The sequence below is a fragment of the Talpa europaea genome (assembly GCF_964194135.1).
Source record: "Talpa europaea genome assembly, chromosome: 16".
Lineage (NCBI taxonomy): Eukaryota > Metazoa > Chordata > Mammalia > Eulipotyphla > Talpidae > Talpa > Talpa europaea.
Window position 1 is genome coordinate 11,906,244 of NC_140084.1, and position 13,733 is coordinate 11,919,976.

The following is a 13,733-nucleotide window of genomic DNA, read 5'->3' on the forward strand; positions in this document are numbered from 1 at the left end:
GTAAGCACCATGTATTCAATCTAATATAGTCTTCTAATCTCAATAAAATTATTAAAACTGAATGAAAATAGATTCTGGTTCTCTTAATACATTGTTTTTAGATTCCAGTCAAACTTCTTACTCCTCCACTCTCTATTTTAATGCAGATACAGGGGTTAGTACTGGCACAGTTCTGAGGGCCATCACCTGAGATTCTTTCTTCTTTTAAAAAAGATTTATTTATTTATACATACAAGAACTGGGGCACAGGCCAGAGGTGCGGGGGATGAGAGGATTCACCAGAGACAGAGTGGGGAACAGAACAGGCAGATTGACTGAAATACACTGCTGAGGGGAACAGTGGGTGAAACAGGAGAGGTCTGCTGCGCCATGTGAGTAGCTCCCTGGCCGGGGAATGAACTCGTGCTGCAGTGGCTTCATAAGCTGCTTAACCCCTTGCAACACCAAGGAAGCCCCGAGATTCTTTCTTAAGTATCAAATTGATCTAATTCAACCAAATAAACATGCAACACATACTGTCTTCCTGGTTTTTATGTACTATTCCTCTCAAGTTGAAGGAGCTATAATACCCCTATAATTCATAAATGAGGCACGCTGAAGAAAAGATCCATCCATTAACAAGATCAGGAGGTATTTTAAGGGAGCTAAATTAAGAATTTCATGATATGAACCACCAAGCTAATAAGTACTGAAGGGCTTTTTCTGATACTCCCAACCATTTCCTCTACCATATGCCCACAGCATTTAATTTATCCTTCTCTTATGGTACTTACTACTTTATAACTGTGGTTTTTAGTAAAGATATCTTTTTCTTCTTTCAGATCAGAGCTGTCCAATAGAAATAAAATGTCAACCATATATATGTAATTTTGTTTTCTGCAGTCACATTAAACTTTTAAAAGGAAAAATTGGTTTTAATAATGTATTTAACCCAACATATTGAAAATATTGTCACTTAAGTGCACAATCAATATAAAATTAATGAGGTATGTCACATTTTTGTTTATACTAAGTCTTTGAAATCAAGTGTATATTTCACATTTATAGCATATCTCAATTCAGACTATCCAGGGTTCAACTGCTCAACAGCTATATATACCACACTGGACAGCACAGGGATGGGGGAAGAGGAGTTACTTCACAGTTAGACAGACTTGCTTTCAAATCTTAATTCCATTACTTACCAGCCCTGAGGAGAGTTACTTAATCTGTTTCCTCATTAACAACAATGATAAGGGCTTCCCTGGTGGTGCAGGCGGTTGAGTGCAGCGCTGTGAAGCTGGATTTGTCGGAAAAGTCATGACGCATTTTGCGTAGAAAAAAATATGTCATGCTTTTTCTTATAACCCAAGAGTTTTGAATTGCTGACTAAATTCGTGTTGAAGACATTAGGAGAAATGTACAAAAGAGATACGTGCCATTTCATCTTTTGATGTTCAAGTATTTCATTTCCTTCCAAAGAACAATGAATTATTAAGCTATATACTGTAAAACACTCTTACCAAGAGATTTCTTTTAAATTGTCCATAAGGGGCCTCCCTGGTGGTGCAGGGGTTAAGCACAGCACTGTGAAGTTATCCACAGCCTCTACAGCATGAGTTCGATCGCAGGCCAGCCAAGGAGCTACCCACATGGCGTAGCAGATCTCTCCTGTCTCGCCCGCTACTCCCCTCAGCAGTGTACTTCGGTCAGTCTGCTTGTTCTATTTCCCGCTATGTCTCTGGTGAATCCTCTGACCCCCTGCACCTCTGGCCTGTGCCCCAGTTCTTGTATGCATAAATAAATAAATCTTAAAAAAAAAAGTGTCAATAAATGACAATGCTATTTTTATAGGTAACTCAATTACAGTAATATTTTTATCTCAGTTTGGGATAAAAACACATCCCATTTCTGGGCTTTCATTGGTGAACCAGCCCATGGTACAACTAACACCCTTAACAATCTGGATTCTGAAAAACATCCCAAACTCTCTCCTTCTGTCACTACAGCTCCATTAACTTCTCAAAGTATCTCCACTTTTCACCTATGCTTATGACTCCTTTGTGTGTGTTTTGTATTCCCACAGATCACAGAATCTCAAAGTATGAGAGCTGAAAGGATCTTAAAATAATTCAGTCTCAGCATTTCCCCAAGCCTGCACTGTTACTGGTAAGCAAGATGATTTCAGGTGGTGTGCATGAGTATTGTTTATTTTAACAGCCATATACTTAGTTGAATATATATTAGAAGAATAGAAGCTGCACATCTCCATTTATGACATGGCTGAAGTAGACAATCCCTACCCAAAGGGGGAAAAATAATTTTTAAGCTAAGTGTAGCAGAACTGGGTTCTACCTGTCTAAATCCTAATTTTGTGATCTTTGCATTGCCCTAAAGAATGTATTATCTGGGGCCTCCCCTGGTGGTGCAGCAGTTGAGCGCTGGGCTGCGAAGCTGCCCGCAACCTCTGCAATGCAGGTTCAATCCCCTGCTGCTGGCGAGGGTCCCACATGGCATGACAGACCTCTCCTGCTGCGCCCGCTGCTCCCCTCAGCAGTGTATTTCGTCACTTTGCCTGTTCTGTTCCCCACTCTGGCTCTGGTGAATTCTCTCACCCTCCCATGCTTCTGACTGTACCCAGTGCTTGTAGGAATAAATAAATAAATCTTTAAAAGAAAAAAAAAGAATGTATTATCTGCATGACATCAAGTGATTAATATTCATTTATATAATTGTTTCTTAATCACAATCTCATTTGTTAAACCATCTATAAGCAATGGTGGTGTTTTAAAGACCAACGTTCTTCACAATGATAGGTGCATAACAGGAGATCAATAATGCCTTGATTGTGTGGTTAGACTACTTCCAACCCACTGAGAATTAGCATAGGAGGAAATTCCACACTGGCTCAAACAAAACAATTATAATATATCCTAAGGCCAAACAATGTTTGGAGTAATTGCTGCTTGCATTATTCATATCACTATTTCCCCCAATGAGTGAATAAGGCATCAGGAGATGGTATACAAATAAACCCTAGAAACCATACAATACAAACAAACATACAGAGATATAAATAGGAAGCAACTCATAAAGGTTAAGTAACAGGGAGCATAGAACTTATAGTATTACCCAAACCTCTCACTGAACACAATAGGAAATGGAGATTCAGAGTGGCAAATGACTTGCCTAGAGTCATACAATCAGTCATTGATGGCAGTGCCAGCTCTAGCCCTAGTTCACTTTTTTGTATATTCAGTGGATTCAATACAAACATTAAGGAAATGTATCTAAATTCTTCTGTTGTACTAGTATAAATCCTGCTTAAGGTGAGATGAGATTTGAAAATTGTTTCATTAAGCAAAAATTCTACTGATGACAGACTCAGAAACTAGTAATTAAATTAGCTGTGATTGATAGTGCTGCCTGAGAAATCTATAATACTTCAATGGAGCTTCACAGTAGTTGCTGCCCCTTCTTATTTTGTGCCCATTTATGAGTCCCTGGCATTCTCAACAGTTAAACTAATTTCTTTAACAATAACCATCCAGGGTAGACTGGAAAGAATTCGTTCTTTGATGGCACAGAGAACTTCCTGCATTATACCTCTAACACTTAGGATATAACTTCAGACTAATTCATGTCTCTGAGTCCACTTCTCAACTAAATGAAATAACACTATCTGCTCATAAGACTATCAAGAATATTAAAAGAGGGCCTCCCCTGGTGGCGCAGCGGTTGAGCGCTGAGCTGCGAAGCTGCCAGCAGTCTCTGCAGCGCCAGTTCGATCCCCGACCACCGGCAAGGGTCCCACAGGAGGACCTCTCCTGCCGCGTCCACTACTCCCCTTAGCAGTGTATTTCCTCAGTCTGCCTGTTCTGTTCCCCACTGTCTCTGGTAAATCCTCTCACCCCCCACACCTCTGGCCTGTATCCCAGTTCTTGTATGCATAAACAAATAAAAATAAATCTAAATTAAAAAAAAGATGTCAGTTTCCCAATCCCTGAACCACTTCCTCCCACTCAAAAACAAAAACAAAAACAAAAAAAAGGTAGGGCCACAGTTGAAGTGTAAATGGGAGTCATCATACTACTCTCTCTACTTTTGTGCATGCTTGACATTTTCCATAAAAGAAAAGGCTTTTTTTTTTTAATCTACCAAAACCAAAAAAGTCTAAGAAAAACTATGTACACCATAAGCAAACTTTCCTAAGAGGTCAGTGTTTTCATCTGAAACTTCTGATTACAGGATGCTACTGGTGGTTTCAGTGAAAAATACATACAAAGCATTTTAAAATTACTCTCAACATAAAGCATGTCTTATTTCTTCATTGAATACTGGAAAGCAGTATCTTCCCCCCCCCCCCCCCTATGGTATGACTTCTTCACCTGGCACAGAACAAGCCAGGGTATAGTTTTCCTTTTTCTCCTTATATTTTCTAGTTACATATTTTTACAGCTAGAACTACTACTAGCTACATAAATACATATAACCAAGACTGTTATCCCCCACTACAGCTATTACACCTACTTAATAGTGGGCCCATTGGGTATATATGACCTTTTAAAAAGTATGACTCATCAGGGAATTAAAAAAAAAAAACTCCCACATAACACATGCCTTCAAAATGAAGAAGACTGCAAACTACAGAACTAATCTCTATGCAGTTTTACTATAGTTTATATATTGATTTTTAATTTGCCGGCACATAATGCATTAGACAAACTGAAAAATATCCTCTGAAATTACCATAAGTAGCTTTAAATAAATTTTGTAGGTGAGTCACTACATAACTTTAAACAGTACACTAGAGAGAACCTTAAAATATTTGAACTAACACCATATACCCCCAGGTTGATTCAAAATAAAAATGTGGCTTACTATAATGCCATTCAAATACTCACATGCTTTGCCTTTTCATAAGTCTCATGAGAAATTCATGCTGGAAACGGTATCCAAAGAATAAAGATGTGGGCCTCCCTGGTGGCCTAGGGATTAAGTCTCAGTGATACCACCAATATGGCCTGAGTTAGATCTCAGGCCAGAGCCAACAACTCACAGACCTCTCCTGTCTCGCCCGCTGCTCCCCTTAGCAGTGTATTTCAGTCAATCTGCCTGTTCTGCTCCCCACTCTGTCTCTGGGGAATCCTCTCACCCCCTGCAACTCTGGCCTACACCCCACATCTTTTTTTTTAAGATTTATTTTATTTATACATACAAGAACTAGGGTACAGGCTAGAGGTGGGGGGGGGAGGGGTGAGAAGATTCACCAGAGACAGAGTGGGGAGCAGAACAGGCAGATTGACTGAAATACACTGCTGAGGGGAGCAGCGGGCGAGACAGGAGAGGTCTGCTGTGCCATGTGGGTCACCTCCCTCACCGGAGATTGAACTCATGCTGCAGTGGCTGCCGATAGCTTCATAGTGCTGCATCTTAACCCCTTAACCAGGGAGGCCCCTACACCCCACTTCTTCTACATAATAATCTTTAAAACAAAACAAAGGAATAAAGAATCACTCATGCTTACTTCCATATCAAGTAGTCCAATTATTGAACAGCAAATACAATATTCAATAATTTCTCTGCAAATGTGCAAGCTGGTTTGCTTATTTAATTATGTTATGCTCTTTCAAATATACAAATAAGATATGACTAATTCCAGAACTTAGTGGAGTAAAATTTCCCTTTGCTGTCTTTAAAGGAAAATAAACATAGTTTAAAAATAACTCTAACTCCAGAAGACTATGAAGTTTATTCATGGTACTCTTCTTCCAATTTTTATGTATATAAAATTGGAGGATATTAAATTGGAAATTTGGAATCCTTCTCCCTCACCCCCAAAAACCCACCTCCAATTACTTAGCACCTTTTTTCCCACTGCAGAATAAAACTGTTTCTACTTCCTTGTCTTCTTCCTCTTTTTCATTTGAGATTTAGAATGTTAAATTATTCACATGTCAGAAAAAAAGTATGATAGCAGAAATAACACATTCATTGTCTTTGGCATTATATACACACATACACTACAGTCTTAAATATTTTCTAAAATATTTTCCATTAATATGATCACTCTTCCTAGACAGCTTTCAAGATATGCTGAACTTCACTTCAAGTAAAGATACAGGAGAGAGAGCTTGAAATGTTCATTAAATTGAGTTAATAACTGAAGTAAAAGAAATATACTGTTGGGCCTCCCCTAGTGGCACGGGGGTTGAGCGCTGGGCTGTGAAGCTGCCCGCAGCCTCTGCAGCGCCGGTTCAATCCCCGACCGCGCCGGCGAGGGTCCCACATAGCGCGGCAGACTTCACCTGTAGCGCCCGCTGCTCCCCTCAGCAGTGTATTTCTTCAGTCTGCCTGCTCTATTCCCCGCTGTCTCTGGTGAATCCTCTGACCCTCCCGTGCTTCTGACTGTACCTAGTGCTTGTATAAATAAATAAATCTTAAAAAAGGAAAAAGAAATATACTCTGTAAAAGGTTAAAAAAAAAAAAAACCCTGACTCCATTAGTTTACTCATTCTCAATCAGTAGATAACATTTACATTGTCTCAACACTGAATTAGACACTCGGGAAAGTTACAAAGGAATACAGACCTAGTAATTAGCCTCAAAGTGTTTAAATGTCTTTCCCCATAAAACAAGAAAACTTTAGTTACTGAAATAATTCATTTTTTCAGGTTTCTCACTGTTTAATGCCACTCCAGTGGCTCTTGCTAGAAGAAAACACAGCTCCCTATTTGGTATTCTTTTGAGCTTCTTATGGAGCATAATTTCAAGCCAAAGGTATTTTTGCACTGAAACAATATTCCTGCTGAGAGTAAGACTTAAAGTAGAGTAAAGCTTAAAGTAGAGTAAGACTACACTAAAGAATGCAAGAAAGATACTACCCAGTAAATCAAGCAGACTCCAAAGTTGGTCAAATCTAATATACGCTGCTACAAAATTCTTCACGCACTGGTCAAAGGAAGACTGCTCCCGTAACTTTCTAAATGTCCCTAATGAACACAAAGAAAAGAGACAAGAACTTGAACATGCCACTTTTTGCCACTTTCCTTAATAAAGTCCTGTTTCTGCCACAAACCAGTAACAAAGTGGTCACCAGAAGTGGGATACTAGTTTGATGGAACAATATCTATTATACGCCCTCAAAGACCAAAAAGATAATTTCCAGCACCTTGACAGAGTTAAGAATCTTAGCTGTATCTCTAATACTAGAGGAGTGGCTGACAAATAAAGGGTAACAGGGAATTGTCCTTCAAGTTTTCAGTTATAGATGAGAAGTCCACATTTCTGGTGGCTGCAGAAACTTCCTCTCTGTCTAGTGACTATGCCAGTCTTTTCCTCTTGTCTATTACTCTGAATAGATAGAATACGAGAACAAATAACACGGTGAGACTAGGATCCAGGTGAGGGAGGGACTGTCAAGACTAGCAATTTTCTACAAACCAGGGGTCTTCCCAAGATCCTAAACACCTTAGATAATTCTGATGAAATAATTTACCAAACAAAACTGTATCAAGCAGCAGCTCCACTCTTCTTGTCAACTTTTAGGCCTAATTCTATATGCCTGAACCTTAAAAAAAAAAAAAAAAAAAAGTTATCTCTACCAGATTTACTCTCAAACTTTGAGAATTGTCAAATATGCACTTATTCTGCATCATAAATACAGACATTCTGTGAAGAAATTCTGTTACTTAACGGAATCACATCAACATGAAGCCTAGATTTCATGAAGAGATACTGTTAAAATCACACTCAGACGTCAGAAAGACAAGACCCTCCAGCCCAATCACAAATACTGTATGTGTATTGCAGCTGCCAACTCCTCAAGCTACTTGCAGGAACAATTTAAACTTGAAATTCACTACAAACGGACCAAAATTAATGAAAAGACGGTTCCTTTCAGCACCCCGAAGACAACAGAATTTACGAATTACAAAAGAATGGGCTAAAGTCGGTAAATCGGGCCGTTGGCTAGAATACACATCAGAACAGACCCTGAGTTACCTAAAAAACATCTTACTCCCCGGGAACAGCAGCTCATTCTCGAGCAGCTAAAGTACGCCAACCATTTTTCATGTTTTAAAAGGGTTGCTACAAATTGTCCAAGTCGAGAGCGATGGCAAAACCCTCAGCAGCTTCGACCAGGAGCCTCTGTGCTCAGAGCATCACACAAAAGACCAGAGCAAACATAAACACGCTCTGGGCCTTCGCCGCGGGCAGCCAGAAACCGGGGTCCGCGTCCCAGACCCCCGCCCCAGGGAGGGGGTGCAGGGGGAGGGTGGGGTTCTCTCGGAATGCGCCCGGGCGCAGGCCTGGGAGAGAAGGCGCGGGAGCAGCCCAGAGGCAGCGCGAGAAGCAGCAGCCCCGCGTCAGCGGCTTCCAAGGCCCGCGACACCCTCGGGCCCGCACCAGGCCCGGCCCTGCCGGCCCGGCCCGCCTCTCACCTCCCGCACGTCCTGCAGGCACTCGAGCACCGCCAGGTTGTTGCTCCAGGTGTGCTTGGGGCACACGCGGGTCACGTCCTCCCTGCAGAACTCTTCTTCCGCCAGCTTCCAGCCCCCGCCAGCCCCGCCGGGTCCCGCTCCGCCCCGCCGGGCCGGAGGCCCACCCGCGGGGAAAGGCGGCTGCGGCGGCTGCTGCTGCTGCTGTTGCTGCTGCTGCTGCTGCTGCTGCTGCTGCTGCTGCTGCGGTGACTGAGGCAGCTGGAGCAGCGGCTGCCCCCCCTGCCCGCCGCCTCCAGGCTGCCCCAGGAAGGGCACAAAGTTGGGCGCCGGGCCCTGGCCCTGGCCGTGGCCGCCCTGGCCCGGGTATCTGTCGGCCCCGGCCGCGGCGAGCAGCAGCAGCTGCAGCGCCGCCGCCAAGCGGAACATCCTCCGTACACGTCCACACGCCGCCATCTTGGGTCCGCGGCGAGCGCGACGCAGCCGTCGGCGCCGCGTATTTAAATGAGGGGCGGGGCCTCGGGCGGGGCGGCGGGGCCCACGCGAGCTCCGCCCCGGCCGGCGCTGACCCCGAGTCGGATGTGGGGCCCGAGAGGACGCGGGCTCGCCCCTGCCGGCGCCCTCTGCCCCCGGGAGGGGGGGGTCGGGAAGGCGGCGCTCTGTGCCGGGGGTGTTGGGGGGCGGGGTGCACCTTGGGAAGACGGAGTGGAGCGGCTTTGCCTAGTTCCCTTAGGTGTGACGGAAAGATGGAAAAAGAATTTGGGTTGCCACAACCAAGATGGCCGGTAGAGTAGGTCATTCATTCAATGACTTGGGAAAAAAAAGCACCACAAAATCCAACTTTACGTGTAGAGGTAGTTTGCAGGCTCAGTTGTATCCCGGAATCTAAAAGTACCTTCTTGGGGCCTCCCTGGTGGCGCAAGGGGTTAAGACTCAACCTGTGAAGAAATCCACAGTCTCTGCAGTAGAAGTTGGATCCCCCGGCCAGGGAGCTACCCATATGGCGCAGCAGACCTCTCCTGTCTCGCCCCCTGCTCCCCTCAGCAGTGTATTTCAGTCAGTCTGTCTGTTCTGCTCCCCACTCTGTCGCTGGTGAATCCTCTCACACCCTGCACCTCTGGTCTACTCCCCAGCTCTTGTATGCATAAATAAATAAAAATCTTTAAAAGTACCTTCTTGCATCGCTCTCTGTTTCCTTCCATCTGCCTCAAAAGTTTTCTTAAACCCGGAGAAGGCAGCTTTGACTGAGGGTTAGAAGCACAGGCTCCGGGATAACAGAGGAACTGGTTCTAACCCTTGCTCTTCTCCAGACTAGGCAAGTTCTTTAACTTCTCTGAGCTTCATTCATCAGCTCTGAGAAAGAAGAGGGAGAACTCTAATGTGAAGTACAATTGCGAACATTGAAGCTAATATGGACGTTCCTGGTCCACAATATGGAGCTCAAAGAGTTATGGTCAGTATTTTAAATAAACTGTGAAGCTCTTTTTTGCTGTCCTGATTCTAAGACAGAACTTAAGCTCATGTTTAAAGGAGGAAAAGAAAATAACAAAACCCAGGTTACGTTTGTGCCTGTAACTGTTATTGCTGACCAACACACAGCATCTTCAGCAGCACCTTGGGCTGAGACATCTCACACCAGTGTACTTTAGGAGAAATGGTTTCTTCCCAGTGCATCTTCACATCCGTCATGTCGTCATGTCGTTTGAAGTAGGTCTGGATTGGGTTCTAATTTAACAAAAGAATGACACAGATATGTTAATAGTTCTATTCAGCAAGGTTAGGTGACCAGCACAGAAGGAACTGGGACAGCCTGCCACCAGAAACCTGGGACTTCCCACTGCCCTGGTGCACTCTGATCCCAAATTGGAAGTGAAGACCAGATTAGCCATACCTAGAACAGGTGGGAGGTTATTGGACCCTCTAAGGAGCCCATGAAATAAAATATTCTGAGTCTATAGAGTACAATGTGATTGATGGATCCCAGGACTCTATCTTTGGGAATCAGGGCATTTTGTGTTCTCCATTAACACCCTTGTTACACCACAAAATTGACCTGAAGTTACTGCCAAACTTGAACATTGATGAAGGCAGCCCAGAATAGACCAGATAAATGCACATGCTCACTATCAGATACAGTATCCTCCCCTTACCTGTGGTTGCACTCTTGCTTTTTAAGGTTTCAGTTACCTGCAGTCAACTATTATTATTATGTAAATAACCAAATATTATGTAAATATTTTGAGAAACCATTCATGTAACTTTTATTAGAGTATAATTTTTTACATTATTATCATTGTTAATCTCTCACTGTGACTAATTTATAAATTAAACTTTGCCACAGTTTAATTTAGGAAAAAACTGTGTGTGTGTGTGTGTGTGTGTGTGTATGTATGTATTCAGCAAGTGGGAGATTTTTGAAACCAGTTTAAGGCTAGAAATATGCAGTCAACTAAGAGAAGTTAGCAGTTGCTTATCTCTCAGACTATACTAAGGAAATGATACCCAGTCACAGATTGTTTTTGGAGATAGGGAGAAGTGTATGTGCCTATCTTGAAATCATAGTGATCAAGAAGCAAGACACAGAAAAATTTGGAAATGTGGCCAGCTTAGGCTATGTCAGGCAAGTCTAGACCTAATATTAGGTACAAGTCTGCAAACATTGAGAAGAGGGTTTGTTATAGTGCAGGTGAAGGACACCCAAGGAACCCCCAAACCTGCCCACTCAAAGTAGGTTCTGCCCTCCACCACATCTAGAAAAAACATATTCTAGTATGTAAGGCCTTTAATGGAAAGAAATTTTATTTTTTAAATAAATTTTATATGGTCAAATGACTTCTTTTTTAAAAAAGATTTATTTATATATGCATGCAAGAACTAGGGTACAGACCAGAGGTGCAGGGGAGGGAGAGGATACACCAGAGACAGAGTGGGCAGCAGAACAGGCAGATCTACTGAAATACACTGCCGAGGGAAGCAACGGGTGAGACAGGAGAGGTCTGCTGCGCCATGTGGGTAACTTCTTGGCTGGCCCGCCAGGGATTGACCTCGTGCTGCAGATAGCTTCACAGTGCTGTGCTTGACCCCTTGCACCACCAGGGAGTCCCTAATAGAAAGGAACTTTAATAAAACTTTATTAAAGGAACTTTAACAAAATTAGTGTATAGTACAGAAAATGGAAAAAATAAAGTTTCCAAATCAGGTTCCCAAAGTTACCCATCCCCTTGTGGATAAATGTCCAGCCAAACAGGATTGGCCAAAAGCAGGGCCACTGAGGCCCGAAAGCCTGCCTCAAGTCTAAGGCACCTTCTGGTGGGGACCTATAGGAAAGGGGCAGAAGGGGCCAGACAAATATGGAAGGAAAAGAGCAAAACCAAAATTAAGATAAACGCCGCCATTGTTAAACTCCCCATGGGTCCCAACATCTGTTTCTTTTCTTTTTTTTTTTTTAAGATTTATTTATTTATGCAAGAACTGGGGTAAAGGTCAGAGGCACAGGAGGGTGAGAGGGTTAACCAGAGACAGAGTAGAGAGCAGAAGAGGCAGACAGACTAAAAACTCTGCTGAGGGGAGCAATGGGCGAGACAGGAGAGGTCTGCCATGCCATGTGGGTATCTCCCTAGCCGGCTGGAAATCAAACCTGCACTGCAGAGGCTGTGGACAGCTTCACAGTGCAGCGCTCAACCCACTGCGCCACTTGGGATGCCCTCACCCACATCTGTTTCAACCAGTCCGAGACCAAGAAAGAAGTGCAGCTTCTTTACATGTCTTTCTGCTCCATGTGCCTCCTCCCAGTCTTCTGTCTCTCCATCCTGCTTCCTTCCCTCTCTAGTCTTTTCTCCAGCTTCTTCTCTTCCCTGATCAGCTTCCACCCTCCCTTGGGTGGGACAGGAAACCTGGAACCTCCCCTTTTCCTGGGGACCACCCTGTTACAGTTTTGGACTGTAAACACTCTGTGGAGACACTTTGTGTCTCTGTGACATTGAACTAAGGTATATACGTTATTTTGTAGACATACTGCTATTTATTGCACACCTAATAGACTACAGTATAGTGTAAATGACTTTTATGTGCACTAAGAATGCAAAAAAATGGGTTTGTTTTTATTGTAATATTCACTTTAATGTGATGGCTTGGAGCCAAACCTACAATAGCTAGTAGTGTGCCTATAGAAGGGGTCAAGCCATAGAGGGCCCTGAAAGCCCTGTATATTTATGTAATTGGGAAGACTTCTGATTCCAACTATGAGTAAGAATTTGTATTTTCACTGAACTGAAACCATACAAGCCAGAAAAAATATATAAAATCACCTATGGAAGGGATTATAAAGTAATCAATCCAGTCAGGAAATGAAGGCCTACAATCTTTGAGAAAAGAGAAATAAATAAGGGAACTCTAGACAGAAATTTTTATTGTCTTTTTTTCCAGACTTTTTTCGAAGTGTACTGTCCAAATTGTGGCTCTATGGAATCTACCCTCTGCAGTAAGCTGCAATCTTATTGGACTAAAAATACCCAGGAGTTCAGAGTCCTTGAAGTTACTGAGACTGAAAGGTCAAAGTATAGAAGAGAAGGGAACCACAGAAAGAGTCAAAAACCTGAAAAATCACTCCCAAGTCATCAGCTGACTCCTAAGTTGTGCACGCACATGGTGAGATTCCAACAAATCCTGAAGAAAACAAGAGCGGAGAGAGTAATAAACTGGAGAGATTTCAGCAGACCCACAGGAGCTGGAGAAATGGGTAGAGTTTACATCCCACTGAGGTGCCGAAGCCTTGGCAAAAACTAGAGTTTTTAGCTGAGGCCTCAGAAAGGCTACACCTGAGGAGTAAAAACAATATTCCAGGGCCTCCCTGGTGGCACAAGGGGTTAAGCACAGCACCGTGAAGCTATCCACAGCCTCTGCAGCACGAGTTTGATCCCCAGCCAGCGAGGGAGCTACCCACATGGCACAGCAGACCTCTCCTGCCTCACCTGCTGCTCCCCTCAGTAGTGTGTTTCAGTCAGTCTGCCTATTCTGGTCCCTGCCCCCCATCTCTGGTGAATCCTCTCACCCCCTTGCACCTCTGTCCTGTACCCCAGTTCTTGTATGCATAAATAAATAAATCTTTTTTTTAAAAAAAAAAAGCAGCTATACTCCAGGAGGAAGGACCACACTCCAGGAGTAAAGACCTTGTCCTAGAAGAAAGGGCAAAACTACAATAGGCCACTGCTCATTCAGCAGCACATATACTAAAAATGGAACAATACAGAGATTAGCATGGTCCCTATGCAATGATGACACGCAAATTCATGATGCATTCCATATACAATAAGC

General features: G+C 43.2%; 1 protein-coding gene across 1 annotated transcript in view; it reads right to left on the reverse strand.

Annotated features, from left to right (window-relative positions):
• Positions 1-8,876, reverse strand: part of GLG1 (golgi glycoprotein 1) — a gene marked incomplete at both ends in the record, with an annotated part of 130,871 nt that extends 121,995 nt beyond the window's left edge. Inside the window, one exon of the mRNA XM_084257512.1 lies at positions 8,424-8,876. Coding sequence (XP_084113638.1) covers positions 8,424-8,876 — 453 coding nt within the window. The remainder of the gene's footprint in view (positions 1-8,423) is intronic.
• Positions 8,877-13,733: the final 4,857 nt, after the last annotated feature.